This window comes from Aquila chrysaetos, chromosome 21, assembly GCF_900496995.4.
Source record: "Aquila chrysaetos chrysaetos chromosome 21, bAquChr1.4, whole genome shotgun sequence".
Taxonomy (NCBI): Eukaryota; Metazoa; Chordata; class Aves; order Accipitriformes; family Accipitridae; genus Aquila; species Aquila chrysaetos.
Genome location: NC_044024.1, coordinates 11,823,872 through 11,836,019, shown reverse-complemented (window position 1 = coordinate 11,836,019; position 12,148 = coordinate 11,823,872). Strand labels below are relative to the sequence as shown.

At 50.2% G+C, this 12,148-nt stretch overlaps 2 protein-coding genes across 5 annotated transcripts; one reads left to right on the top strand and one right to left on the bottom strand.

Annotated features, from left to right (window-relative positions):
• Positions 1 to 1,521: 1,521 nt before the first annotated feature.
• On the bottom strand, positions 1,522 to 10,405 carry TRMT2B (tRNA methyltransferase 2 homolog B). 4 transcript variants are annotated; one of them, XM_041118944.1, is made up of 14 exons: positions 10,282 to 10,398; positions 9,787 to 10,112; positions 9,425 to 9,692; positions 8,045 to 8,099; positions 7,430 to 7,549; positions 6,908 to 7,007; positions 5,826 to 5,896; positions 5,230 to 5,376; positions 4,995 to 5,089; positions 4,238 to 4,452; positions 4,008 to 4,109; positions 3,708 to 3,827; positions 2,606 to 2,705; positions 1,522 to 1,786 (listed from the first exon to the last, which is right to left on the bottom strand). In XM_041118944.1, the coding sequence occupies exons 3-14, from the start codon at positions 9,604 to 9,606 to the stop codon at positions 1,660 to 1,662; spliced, it is 1,434 nt and encodes a 477-aa protein (XP_040974878.1). In that variant the 5' UTR covers positions 9,607 to 9,692; positions 9,787 to 10,112; positions 10,282 to 10,398; the 3' UTR covers positions 1,522 to 1,659. The 4 variants fall into 4 exon arrangements, with proteins under 4 accessions (XP_040974878.1, XP_029852640.1, XP_029852637.1 ...); XM_029996780.1 differs by lacking the exon at positions 9,787 to 10,112 and having other exon boundaries at positions 10,277 to 10,405; XM_029996777.1 differs by lacking the exon at positions 9,787 to 10,112 and having other exon boundaries at positions 10,282 to 10,395.
• LOC115333890 (translation initiation factor IF-2-like) lies at positions 9,773 to 11,209 on the top strand. Its single transcript, XM_029997462.1, has 3 exons — positions 9,773 to 9,956; positions 10,014 to 10,441; positions 10,475 to 11,209. The coding sequence occupies exons 1-3, from the start codon at positions 9,773 to 9,775 to the stop codon at positions 11,048 to 11,050; spliced, it is 1,188 nt and encodes a 395-aa protein (XP_029853322.1). The 3' UTR covers positions 11,051 to 11,209.
• Positions 11,210 to 12,148: the final 939 nt, after the last annotated feature.

Here is a 12,148-nt window from a genome sequence, read left to right as displayed (position 1 = left end):
TATGGCTCTCCTGGAACCTGATGCCCAAAAGGGATGGTGAGGCCACTGTGCCACACTCCCCCATTGCAGATAAAACCTGTCCTGTATGTTCAGCTCTCCAGAGACTAGTGGAAAGGTTTCCTGATCCTCTGTTACTTTCTGATTTAAAGTCATTCTCTCTCCCCCTCTAATTTGCAACAAATTTCCTTTTGACAAAAGCATAGCCAGGCTAAGCAGAAAACCATTCAGATCTTGCAGCGAGAAGCCTAGGTATAATTATACAAAACAGAACTGCTGGAAAACTGCATCCTTTGCTATAAACTGAAAATAAGAGGCAGTAACAGTGTGCAAAAATCTTATACTCATGGGATAGTACAAGAGTGACACTTCCTATGCCTGTCAAGATTCTCCATCACCTCCCTTTCTGGCATAGTAAGTCTCAAGTCCTAAACAAATGTATTTTAAGCCCCTGTGGCTTGAGAACTGGTGGTTGTTGTCATTATTCCAAGCTCAGGGTTTCTTAAGACTCGAGTTACAAGTCTGAAAAATACAGGCAGCTCCCCTGTTTCCTTGGGAGTTTATCAGCCTTGATTCACCCAAATCAGATAGGGAACTCCTCTTTTGGATGAAAGAGTCAAATTTAACAGCCTGACTGTAGAAATGTGTTCTGCTACTGGTCTGGCCTAGATGACCAGGATAAACCAAAAGGTAACTTCAGTACAACATAAAAGTAAAAATTTAAAAATAAAAATAAAAGGAACCCTCAAAACAACGTGAAGTTCACAAAACACAAGGGAACTCCACTCACTCAGACCTACCTCCAGGTTGTAGCAGCTCCATCTTTTGAAGAGCTGGAGAGAACTTAATGTAACACTGAGGTTCACAGCTTGCCAGTCAGTGAGCATGGCAGGACAGATAAAAAAACACACTGAATTTTTTAATTAGCTATTGCAGAGCAACCTGGTGAGGAAATAACTTCTTGCTGCTGACATTTTCACAGGGTACTTCATATTTAGGTATCAGCAAGCATTAGTGGGGAAGGGGGAGGCAGGTGTGGAAGGAGAGACACTGAAATCTGTTCTCTCTTGATTTTGTTTTATAGAAGAAACTTTCTTATTGCCTCCCGCTTATCCATGTGACTGATAGCGATTCAATATTGATTTTGGAAGTTCATACAGAAAATACTTCCCTGACCCCAAAAGTCAACATTTTCCCAGTCAAGCATGAGGATTTCTAGTTCCTACGGTTTCTTCATAGCAAGTTCGTTATCAACTTGAAAAACACCTGAAATATCCTTGAAGCAACCAGAGAACTAATGGCATGGCAGTATTAGAAAATACAGTAGATGTTAGTACTTTGTATTCACATGTTGATGGTGAAAAACCACAACACCAGAGAGAGGGTATTTTCCAGACTACTTTAACCAGCAGCCCAAGAAAAGGTTTGCAGGAGAGGGAAGGGTGATGAAATGCTGCAGAGAACCTTTTCACCCCAGAAATCCAAGTGTTTCCTTACAGAACAGTGTAGTTAGGCAACCCAAAATAAGAGCAAAAGCAAAATTATTTATTTTTATACAACTTTCAAGAAAACAAGTTAAAATCCTAACTACATCAACTCCAGTCTTCAGGACAGTAGGATGTTGCTTCCCAAGCTCTCAGAGCTGGCATACCTGCCTCCTTGTTAGCGGGTGAACAGCAGCACCAGCTCACAATGAACAGTATGAGGAAACATGTCAAAAGGTATAGCCAATGTGGGGGCAAATGGCTCTCCTGCCAGCTTCTTCCCTGGGTCAGGTGGGCAGCACAGCCTGTGGAAAGCAAAGAGAGCATCCTTTAGACCAGCAGCAGAAGCCTTCCCACCGTTATCCGTAGCACAATAGCACAGAGGATGCACTAAGGAGGTATCGCGTGTTTGGCTAACAACCCTCAGAGTCTGCAGCTGACACTGGCTGAGGTCTGAAATTGTCAATACTGAATCCCAAACCAGCTCTGAAAACCTCATGGACAAGCTAAAGAGTCAGTGGCAGCTTTAAAGCTCCCTTTCTCACAAGCAATCCCAGCTGAAAGGTACTTAATACCCTTAGGAAATAATCCTTAGTTTTGCACTACCTGCATTGGTTACCTGCAGTCAGAGTTATCACCTGCAAACGGGCCTGCCCCAGATAAAGACTTAGCTATATGATTAACCCTAAGCAGGTGACTAATCCCCTTCGCTTCACTTCGTTGGCTAGGGGCCAACCTTCCCACAGTGAACCCAGTGGACTCCATATCCCACATCCAGATGTGCTATTTTGTTGGGGAAGGATGCACAATACCATTATAGCATGTTTGCATTATTTTCTATTCCTTACTGATGCACTAAAGCATCCTGCTGGAACATAAAACCCAAATACCTGCTACCTTAAACCAGTGAGTGCAGCTTGCAGGTAAACCCAAAGTAACACAGAAGCATAAACCACTCCTTACCATGCACTGACTAGTCCTGTATCACACCTGCAGAACTCACCCAGTGAAATTCAGTCGCAACAAAAACCCTCCTAAGCCAAGGTCAGCTATTTATGTCCTTGTCTAGACATAATAGGGTCTGTCACTAAGGTCAGTGGAAAGGAAGAGAGGAGGGTGCTCACTCAAGAAAGTTCCTCATGGCTTCACCTTCTGGCTTGCAGGAGATGTAGAGCAGCCTTCGGATAGACTTGCAGTTTCGGATGGCTCGCACAACCCTGTAATCTATGAAAAAAGATAATGTGCTTTCCCAGGGACCCACCACCACCATGAGCTCTCCAGAAGGAATGATCGCACAGCAAGCATTACAGAACTGCACTGAACTGTCAAAAATACAGGGAAAAAAGAATACACATATTTTTCCATGTCGTGTCACAGAAGCAGGCTTTTAGAAGGCCAGGGATGCAACCCATGCTGCTAACAGCTCAGCTGTTTTGGCAGGGTAGAGCAGCGGGAGAAATCCCTCTGGGAAGCAGAGGGATGAAGGATGAGAGAAAAATTGGACATAGAGGCACATAAAACCTTCCACACACACTTGTGAGACTGCATCTGGGCACCAGGACTGGTCTGGGACTTCCCAGTACACACTGGAGCAAGTCCAGCGGAGACCACTAAGACAGTTAGAGGGCTGGGGCACGGCATGCACAAGGAGAGTGTGAGGGCTGCGGTTATTCAGCCTGGGGAAGAGAAGGTGAGCAGGGATCCATTTGCTATCTTCACGGGCCTCATGGGGGGATTACAGAGAAGATGGAGCCACAATCTGCTCAGAGCGGTACAACAAGAGGATGAGAGGCAACAGATGCGCTGCAGCAAGGGGAAATTCTGATTAAATATACCAGGGAAAACATTTTCAGGAAAGGGCATCCACCCTTGGACACATTCAAACCTCAACTGGGCTTTATAGCCCTGTGCAACCCTATACAACTCTGAAGTTGGCCTTGCTTTTATTGGGAGATTGCACCACAGACCTCCAGAGGCTCCTTCTCTCCTAAATAATTCTGTGAGCCTATTAAAGATGGAAAAAAGATTAGAGCTGTCTGCTTTAAAGAGAAAGCATGATAAAGGCACTGAAAACAACAGCTCTGTGGGATTTTAGCTGCTGTCAGCAACAAGGCAAGAAACTAGAAACTAAGCAAGCAGAGGGTTTGGAGCCAGTATAACAGGTCTCCCAGAAGTTGTTCAAAATACTCTGTTTTCAAGATGAAAATAAACAGCGTATTCTCTCACGGAGCCCAGCCCGAGATGGGTTCACCACAGCAACAAGGGGTCGGGCATCCTCCCACGATGACAGGAGTTGTGGTAACACGGCCTCTGCCTTTCCACTGTGAAACTCACAGTTCAAAATTCCTGTGAAGCAAAAAGCAGCCACATGAACTCAGCAGTCTCACCAGATGTTAGGTATAACATGAAGTACTGCCCTGGAGGGGCTGTGTGGAGGTAACTTGTTAAAATCCCTCTGCTCCCTTCTGCTTCCAATTTTTTCAGCAGTTAGTCTGAAACTTTCTGCCATGGCTAGTTTGAACTCACCATTCAGTGCTGCATTCCACCTGGCATCCTCTATTGCTTTCTCCACCACCTCAATACCAATAATCTTGGACACTCGGTGAGCCAGAGAGAGACCAATTGTGCCTGGAAACAAGGGAAACAAAAATACTCCATACATCCATGCTGAAGAAACAAGCCTTTAGATAGTGGGGATCATTTTTGGCACGCAAAGCACCAGCCCTGGGAGCCAGGCTCACAGAGCCCCGGCTCACCTGTTCCACAGCAGATGTCGAGGAGGATGGTGTCCCCACCAGCCTGACTCAGCTCTCCGACCACCTGGTACAGAACTTCTGCTGCACCCGTGTTTACTTGGAAAAAGGCATCTGGAGAGATGCGAAACTTCAGGCCTAGCACTTCTTCAAAGATGTGTGGCTCTCCGTGAAGGAGCTGGAAGGGGGACTGCTCATGGGAGCAGCGCGTCATGGTGCTAGCAGAGCACAACAAACCTAGCTGTTAGAAGGCAGCAGAGAGGCAGCTGATTTCCATTTTCCATTCCTGGAGTGCTTATGTACAAGGGAGAATGGTTCTCCCCCCACCAACTTTTATTTCATGTAAGCCTTTCAACACGATCAAAGAATTTTGATTCTTTATAAGGGATCTGTAACTTGCATAGCCTAGTATTCATTAAAAGGATCAAAATTACTTTGCAGAAGGCAGCAGTCCTAGGGTCTATTCCCCAGTTTTGCTGCTAATGTGATTTACTATCTTGGGGAAGTCACTGTAGGTTTTTTTCTTTAGTTTCCCAGGCTCATAATTCTCATGAGGTAGGGCCGTAGTGTATTCAAGTATTTCAGGTCTGGGAAAACAAAATATGTGGCCATCTCAAAACCACATCTGCAAGAAGCATCCAAACATCTGTCATTCTCTTCAAGCACTCCCTGAACTGGTAGAATTTGGCTTTGATCAGAGAAGGGGGGAGAAAAAGGAGGTGGTTTTGTTTCCACTCTTTCCCTGTGTCAAGACATATACCTCTCTTGGAAATATAGTGAAGTCAAGGCACAGACTCTTCCAGGTCCACACATGAAGAACTCCTTAAGCAATGCTTTCTGGGTAGCCAGTGCCTCCTGTCAAGAGCAAGAAAGGAAAACCTAGCTGTTTGGGTAATCTGATTAAACACCTCTCCCCAGCGATACACCTAGCAAGCTCAGGTCAGCCAGATACCTGATGTGCCTCTTGCCAGGTGCTCTGTGCTCCATGTACTCACCTGGCCCAGCTCCTGGGGGTGGAAGGTGATGATAGCCATGGTGTGACCATGGCTGGTGGTGCGTACCACGAGCTCCCGCCAGTGCCCACCTTCATGGAAGAGGATGCAGGGGTCCAGGGAGGAGCGACGGATGAACTCCTCATAGCACTGAGCGGAGGGGAAATGGCACTTGTGGTACAGCGAAGACAACTGCCCTGGTCTTAGCATAACTCTGTGCACCCCAAATGGGTGGCCCTTCCACCAGTACAATCTTTTTTTTTCTGTTTGATTTCAATACACTGAGTGAAAGGTCTTTCCAAGTTCTTGGAAGACAAGACATTTTAATAATTTAAATTCTTATGTATTTTAACAGATTGGCAGGAATTTATTGTCACTTGATTAACTTCATTCTTTGGGACAGTTTAGAGGCTGCAACGTTAACATGCAAGTTTAAAAAAAATATTTATCCATCAACCACAGTCAGGCCTGAAACTGTTCACAACATGAAAATGGACTTGAAAAAACAGCCTAACTAAAATTACAATGTTCTCCCAAATAAGAGTTATGGCAGTGCCTCTACTCCACAGTCTAGGGACAGACATGACTTACTCATTTACCTCAGCTACTTGTTTGTGTTCTGGGGGTATGTTCTCCATGTGGTTGGCTTTCACACAGACAATATTTCTTGCTGGAGAGAGACCGACAGGTATTTAATTGTTTTGTTTCAGGGCACATAAACCACTGTAGCATCTGACATGATAAACTGTGAGAGGCCTTTCCCCTGAATTCTCCCACTGTACAAAAAAAAGGAGGAAAAAAAAAAAAAAACCACCTGGTATCTAAGTGCCCCACTAAATCCTGGGATGTTCTGGGTACTTGCAGTCTGCAGGACCTGCCAGAATTCCCTTTGCCAGTGATAACTGTCACTCACTTCCATGAAGAGGTTAGAGCTCCGGGAGCTTTTTAAATGTCTTCTAGCAACTCCCAAATGACCCACTGCACTGTTCTTAAAGTAAGGGAGCCAGAGCAGAGCAAGCTATTTTTCTAACTGGAGAATAATGGTGTGGGCTTACAGCAGCAAAACAGTTTAGGTTGCCTGGAAAACAGCATTCCCACTTCAGTGTAAATGCTATCAGAGGTAAAATGCATCCATGGAATTATTTTTTCAATGAGAAAAGTACACAGCAACCACCGCAGCACCTCTTGCTACGGGTGCTGGCAAGCAAAACCCAGTATAGACGGTATGAACAAGCTCACCACTGAGCAGCCTGCAAGGAGCACACAGCTCACATCTTCGTTGCACAAAACCAAACTGCCTCATGCATCCCAAATGCTCCAATGTTGCTCTGCTGCTTATGGACATGCACACCCCCCCCCCATGCTCTCCCTGCTCAGTACAGGCTCTCAGAACACACCAAAAACACAGAACAGCATAATTAAGAATAACAAAGCTAAATCCTGGAGGGGCTGCTACCACAGCTGTCGTCCTTACTGCTGTATTTAGCAAATTAGAAGCTGGTGTTTCTTCAGAGGCTAATGAAGTGAGGTTTTAAAATTGCTGCCCCAGACTTGGTGGTGTTTCTGTTGGTATCCCCCAGGATTCAGGCTTCTAACTTGGGTGGAGGCTGTCACAGCAGAGCCTTGCCCCAACCCAGCCCATGCCAGCAGTTTTCTACCCAGCTCCTTGTCCTGCGCTGACCTCTGCCAGTTCCCACATACAACCCCACGGTTTTGGGGTTCCCATCCGGTCCTCGGTTCACAGAGAAAGTAGATTTGTTTCGGTAGCCATTAACGATGGGCTGAAGGAGAAAAGAAGGAAAAGTAAAGCCTTGGATTAAAAGAAAAAGAGAAAGTAATGGAGGAAAGCCAAAACCCAGCCTGGTTGTTCTGTCGGCAACACGGGAAGATACACATGAATGTGCAAAACGCAGAAACGGAGCTTGTGCACAAGACCCCCGGTACTTCCACTTGGGAAGAAGAAATGGCTCTCTGTGACATAACAGTGACAGGTTTATCAAGGAAGGCTTGGGCACAAAAAAGGGCTCCTAATCACTGGGCTTGTTTCACTCTCTGGCAGTCACAGGCTGCAAAGCAGAAGCTAGGAAAGACTGCCACAGACACATTCTCTGCAATCAAGTAACCCCTGCCATGAGACTCTTTGGGAGTCGAGTGGGAGACTGTTAGTGGCTCAGCGGGGACAGTGATCCCACAGGATACTCACTGAAGGGACTACAGGCTGGAGAGGACAGCAGAGTCCACCAGGTTTCTGTGCATCTATGCCCAGCTTCTCAAGACGAGATGCCAGTGTCTGCAAAATCTTCCTCTGGCTTTGATACTTCACCTGCAGAGGAGTCCTAAGCCAGAAACACTCTTACAGGACCACACAACAGGGGGCAGCTCTTCATCACCCACCTCTGGGAACGGCAACAGGAGGGAATACTGCAAGTGGGATATAGCCCCAGAGGAACTCTGCCTTTCTCATCACCACAGCTGCTTGGAGCAATGGGGAGAGAGAGAAACCCTGTGTCCATGGTCCCCAAGTGCTGGCCTGGAGCACTTGGTCCAACTTGAAGCCCCAGTGAACCAGCTGTCCCGCACTGGACAGGATCACTGTGTGAGTGCCCATCCTCTGTGCTGTTGGTGATCACACACACCATCCACAGGGAACCTCCCAGTTCTATCCTTCACAATAACTGAAGAATTAAAGCAGCAGTAAATGGGGTCTGAAGAGTTTACAGCATTAAGTGACTAAGATGCTAAGGGCTCTTGCTCAAGGGGGACAGGAGGGACAGCTGGGGCAACACAACAGAGAAAAGTCCATATAAGCGCATCTTACCTGCAGCTGCTCTTGATAGGGAAGTCTCCACAGTGGAGTCACCGCGTTCGCTAACCTGGAAAGCACAACATCGCAGTAGTGCCCAGAGCTACTTGCCTCCTGATACTTATGGCATAACATCCCCACTATCTCCTTCATGGGCAGGACCATTCTGGTATGGGCTCTGCACCAGAGCTGGCTGTGAACATCCAAACTCCCTTTTCGTGGCACCTTCCTGGTGCAGAATACTTGTGGCTGGAAGAGGGACCCAGGAACCACAATGACCAGCTCTCTAGAGGACAGGCTGAGCCTTTGGCAGAACACTGACCAGCGATGCCTCGGTGTCCTGGGTAACCCAGGTATCTTTCTGATCCCTCTTTAGAAGACAGGGCCAGGAACAGCGTTTCCCCCCCCCACAGAGATCCAGAGATGCCCTGCCAAGCCCTGGGTGAGATCTGACTCCAGGCTGGCAAAGTCAGGGGAATGAGTATTCAGATGTTACTGGGGTCAGAGGGGAAAAAAAACCCAAAGTGCAGAGAAGGGAAAAAAAAAGAGATCATGTTGTAGCTTCAGATGGGCTCTGTTGCTTTGTCCCACTGATTCAGAGGCTTTGGCCATCCCTTGCTGCTCTGAGGACAGCCCAAGTCCCATCTCCCTGGAGTTTTCCCCTAAAAGAGCAAGATGCTTCCTTTCATCACTCAGTGCATCCATCCTGCATCATCTACCTGCTCACATTTCCAGCCACTACTACATCTTTTTTGCTAATGCTAATTAAATCCACCACAGTGAAGTGCACAGTTTGTGTGTAGCAGGCAGGGAATTACAGGCTGCCCACTCTCACTGGCTCAGCCACCCACACAGCAGCAGTTTAAAGATAAACCTCGGAACCTGCCACTACTTGCATCTGAAGCAGGGCGAGCAAGAACAAAACACATAAAAGCTGATTAAAAAAAAAAAAAGACAGAGTAAGGGGTGAGGTGGATATGATCCAAACTATCATAACTATCCATCAACTACTGGCTCACTGAGCCCGTGGAGAACCTCACCCCACAGCTGGATCTGGATAAACTGCTGTTATTGCTTCCTGGGATTTTTGGAGCTGCTTCCAAAGCACCCACCGCCAGCTACTTTCAGGCACAGAACTGCAAATCAAATGGACTATTACTTTTTGCTTGCCAGTATGGCAACTGCTCAGCTCCTGATCCCTTCCTCTTAGACCTTTTCGCTTCTTTTCCATTATTCCTATCCCCAGGCGAAGCTCCAGGGAAGCCAGCTGAGCCCTGGCTCTTCTATTCCTACTGGGGAGAGCTGGGCATCCGTGAAACCCCCAACTGACTGCTCTAACTGCTTCAGGTGCTTGGTGCTTTGGAAGAATGCTTGGTCATTTTGGAATTGCGGTACCTCTCCTCCCAGGAGGAACCTGGCAGGCTGCAGCCCTGCCGGGCCTTTTTCTTCTCCTTCCACTTTGCTGCTGTCGTCTTTTCTGTCAGCAGGCTGTGGTCCTGACCGGGCAGGCTGCTCAAGTGAGCACCCGAAGGGCAAAGGCGCCGGTGCGGTAGCCTCAACGCGCAGGACAGAGCCATGGTGGGAAGGAAAGGGGCTGCACCCCTGCAAGCAGCACAGCGGGCCCACAGTCAGCCTCCCAGGAAGTGGCACGTCAGCTACGGATCTGGAGGCGGGTGGAGAAAAACACCACGCTGGGGGCCAGCTCCGCTCCACAAAGGAAACCACTTAAGTTTAAAAATACCCATGGCCGGTCTGACCAGCGGGTTCATTCTCCCTTGGCTCCGAGCTGCCGGGCGGTGCTGGCAGCGCAGCGAGCGGCCCTGCCCAGGGCCGAGCGGGAGGCGTGGAGGCATCGGGCAGCAAAAAGCGGCGTTTCCTTCCCCGGCCGCAGGCGACCGGCCTCCGGCGGCCAGCGCGCTGGGGCTCGGCTAGCAGCGCCCGCTGCCAGTCCCCGCCGGCCCCGGCTCGGCCATTCTTCCCGTAGCTCGGCCCCCACCTCGCCCAGCGAAAAGCTCGCTCCTTCCGCTGGCGGCCGGCCGCCTCCCCGCGCGCCCGGGTCTCGCCGAGCTCCGGTTCCGCCGCCCTGCGCAGCGTCCACGGCTGAGAAGCCTCCCCGGCCCGGGGAGCTGCCCGCCGCGCCGCGAGCCGGCCGAGCCCCGCGCCAGGGCCAGCTTCCCCCCCACGCCCCGGGGCGGGACGGGGCCCTCTGCTCGGCGGCGAGTCCCGCCGCGCTCCCGGGGCCCGCGCCTTACCTCCCGGCGCAGCGCCCCAGCCCCGCCGCGGGCTCCGGCCCGGCGCTCTCCGGGTCCGTCCGCGGCAACGGGGCGGGGGGCGGTGCCCGAGCCGCTCCCCGAGCCGCCCCGGGGCGGCGAGCCGTGCCCCGCAGGCGCCCGCCTCCTGTTCGCGGCGCCGAGCCCCGGCACGCCCCGGGGCCGCCGCGCTGCACGCCCCGGCCCTCTGCGCAGGCAGGAGCGCAGGGCGGCCGGGCAGCCCCGCGGCGGCCGGGAGCGCCGTGCGCGGGGAAGGCTGCGGAGGGGGGCGGCAGCCGCGCAGGGCCTGAGAGCAGCCCGCCGAGCACCGGCCGATGTCACCGCAGCTCGCCCCGAACGGGCGCCTGAGGCAGAGAGCGCCGCAGCGGGAGCGAGCGGGCTGCCGTCCGTTCTGCCCCCGGGGTGTTGGCGTCCCGGAGAATTCTCCGAAGGAGCGGCCCTGGAGCTCCCGGGACTGCGGGAGAGGGAAACTGCCCCGGAGCAGCGCCCGCACAGAGCCCAGAGCCTCTCCCGGGCTCCTGCGGGCAGTCAAGGCTGTCTGCTCCGTTTTGCCGGCGCAAATGGCGATGACTGCAGTTGCGGTCGCTCCCAGGCCTGGTGCCTCCAGGAGGGCTCTCGACAGCGGCCCAGAATTACCTGTGCACAGTTTTTAAGTATGCTGATTTCAGACGATCTAGGCATCTTAGAGAGGTCTCTTGTCTGGGAGTTCACACAGCCAGCTGTCGCTCGAGCCCCTAAAAAGCGAGGGTAGAACGGTCACGGTCTTTGGATAACCACCACATCACAGTCTAGTAACAGTTTCGTCTGTTTTAATTGAAAAGGAGAGGCTCATAAGTACTTTCGATGCACAGATTTTTGGTTTTTGCTTCACAGCATGGCGCGTCCATAGCTATAGCTTCACTATAAAATAACATCAAATTCTGAATTAAGCATCTATCAACTGTAATTTTATCTAGGCAAAAAAAAGCTTTGTGCTAATTGGCTCTTCTGAGATACTGTAGGGATGAATGGCTGCCCTTCGGCTAGGAACACCGCAAGTTCCTAGTTATTTAAGTGCGGAACCTGAAAAACATTCGAAGAACAAACCCTGGAAAAGCATTTGAAAAAAACTGCTGTCTCTCGACCCAAATATTAAAATCAGAAGTGCACGTAATACCACTGTTATACCAGAATTACCTCTTGCCTCTGTCTTCTCCCCTAGCTGTGCAAGCGGGACTGCTCTCTGCCAAAGCCTCAGCCTTCTGCGGGGAGTCCGGGGAGCGTTTGCTGCAAGCGTTCGTTTCATTTACCGTTAGCCGGGTGTACTAGAATTGCTCTTTATTTGTGCGACACAAACAATTATTCGGGGACCGCCAGGGCGTCTCTGGCTTCCAGAATAAAGCTTCCCCTTCTTGAGATTGCATCTTAACTCTGCAGAAATTTGGCTAGGCCTGTAGGCAACAGCTGGGTGCAGCAAAGACAGCGGGTTCCTTTCTTTTCTGATCTAAAGACAGGCCGCCTTCACCTAGGTACTGGAAAAGGTCCCAATAAGCAGAAGGCAAGAGGCAGAAGTGCCCAACAGCAGTCAGGAATAGCAGCTGAAGGGAACTGAGCAAACAGTCCATTCAAATAACTCATCCTTCTCCACCTCCACCATTAATTTCTGTTCCTAATTACCCTCAGCTGTAGTGGATTTGCCATCTTGCAGTCTCAGTTCTCCAGGTTGCCAGCTGTTCTACAGAAAACGTAGTCAGGCCACGGTTATGGATTTATGCACACCGGCCGCCCTAACAGGGTCCAACCCTAGGATCCTGCTGAAAATGCAGTGTCTGAGTGAAGGTTTCCGATTCCTCTTTTATTAGTTCTCAGG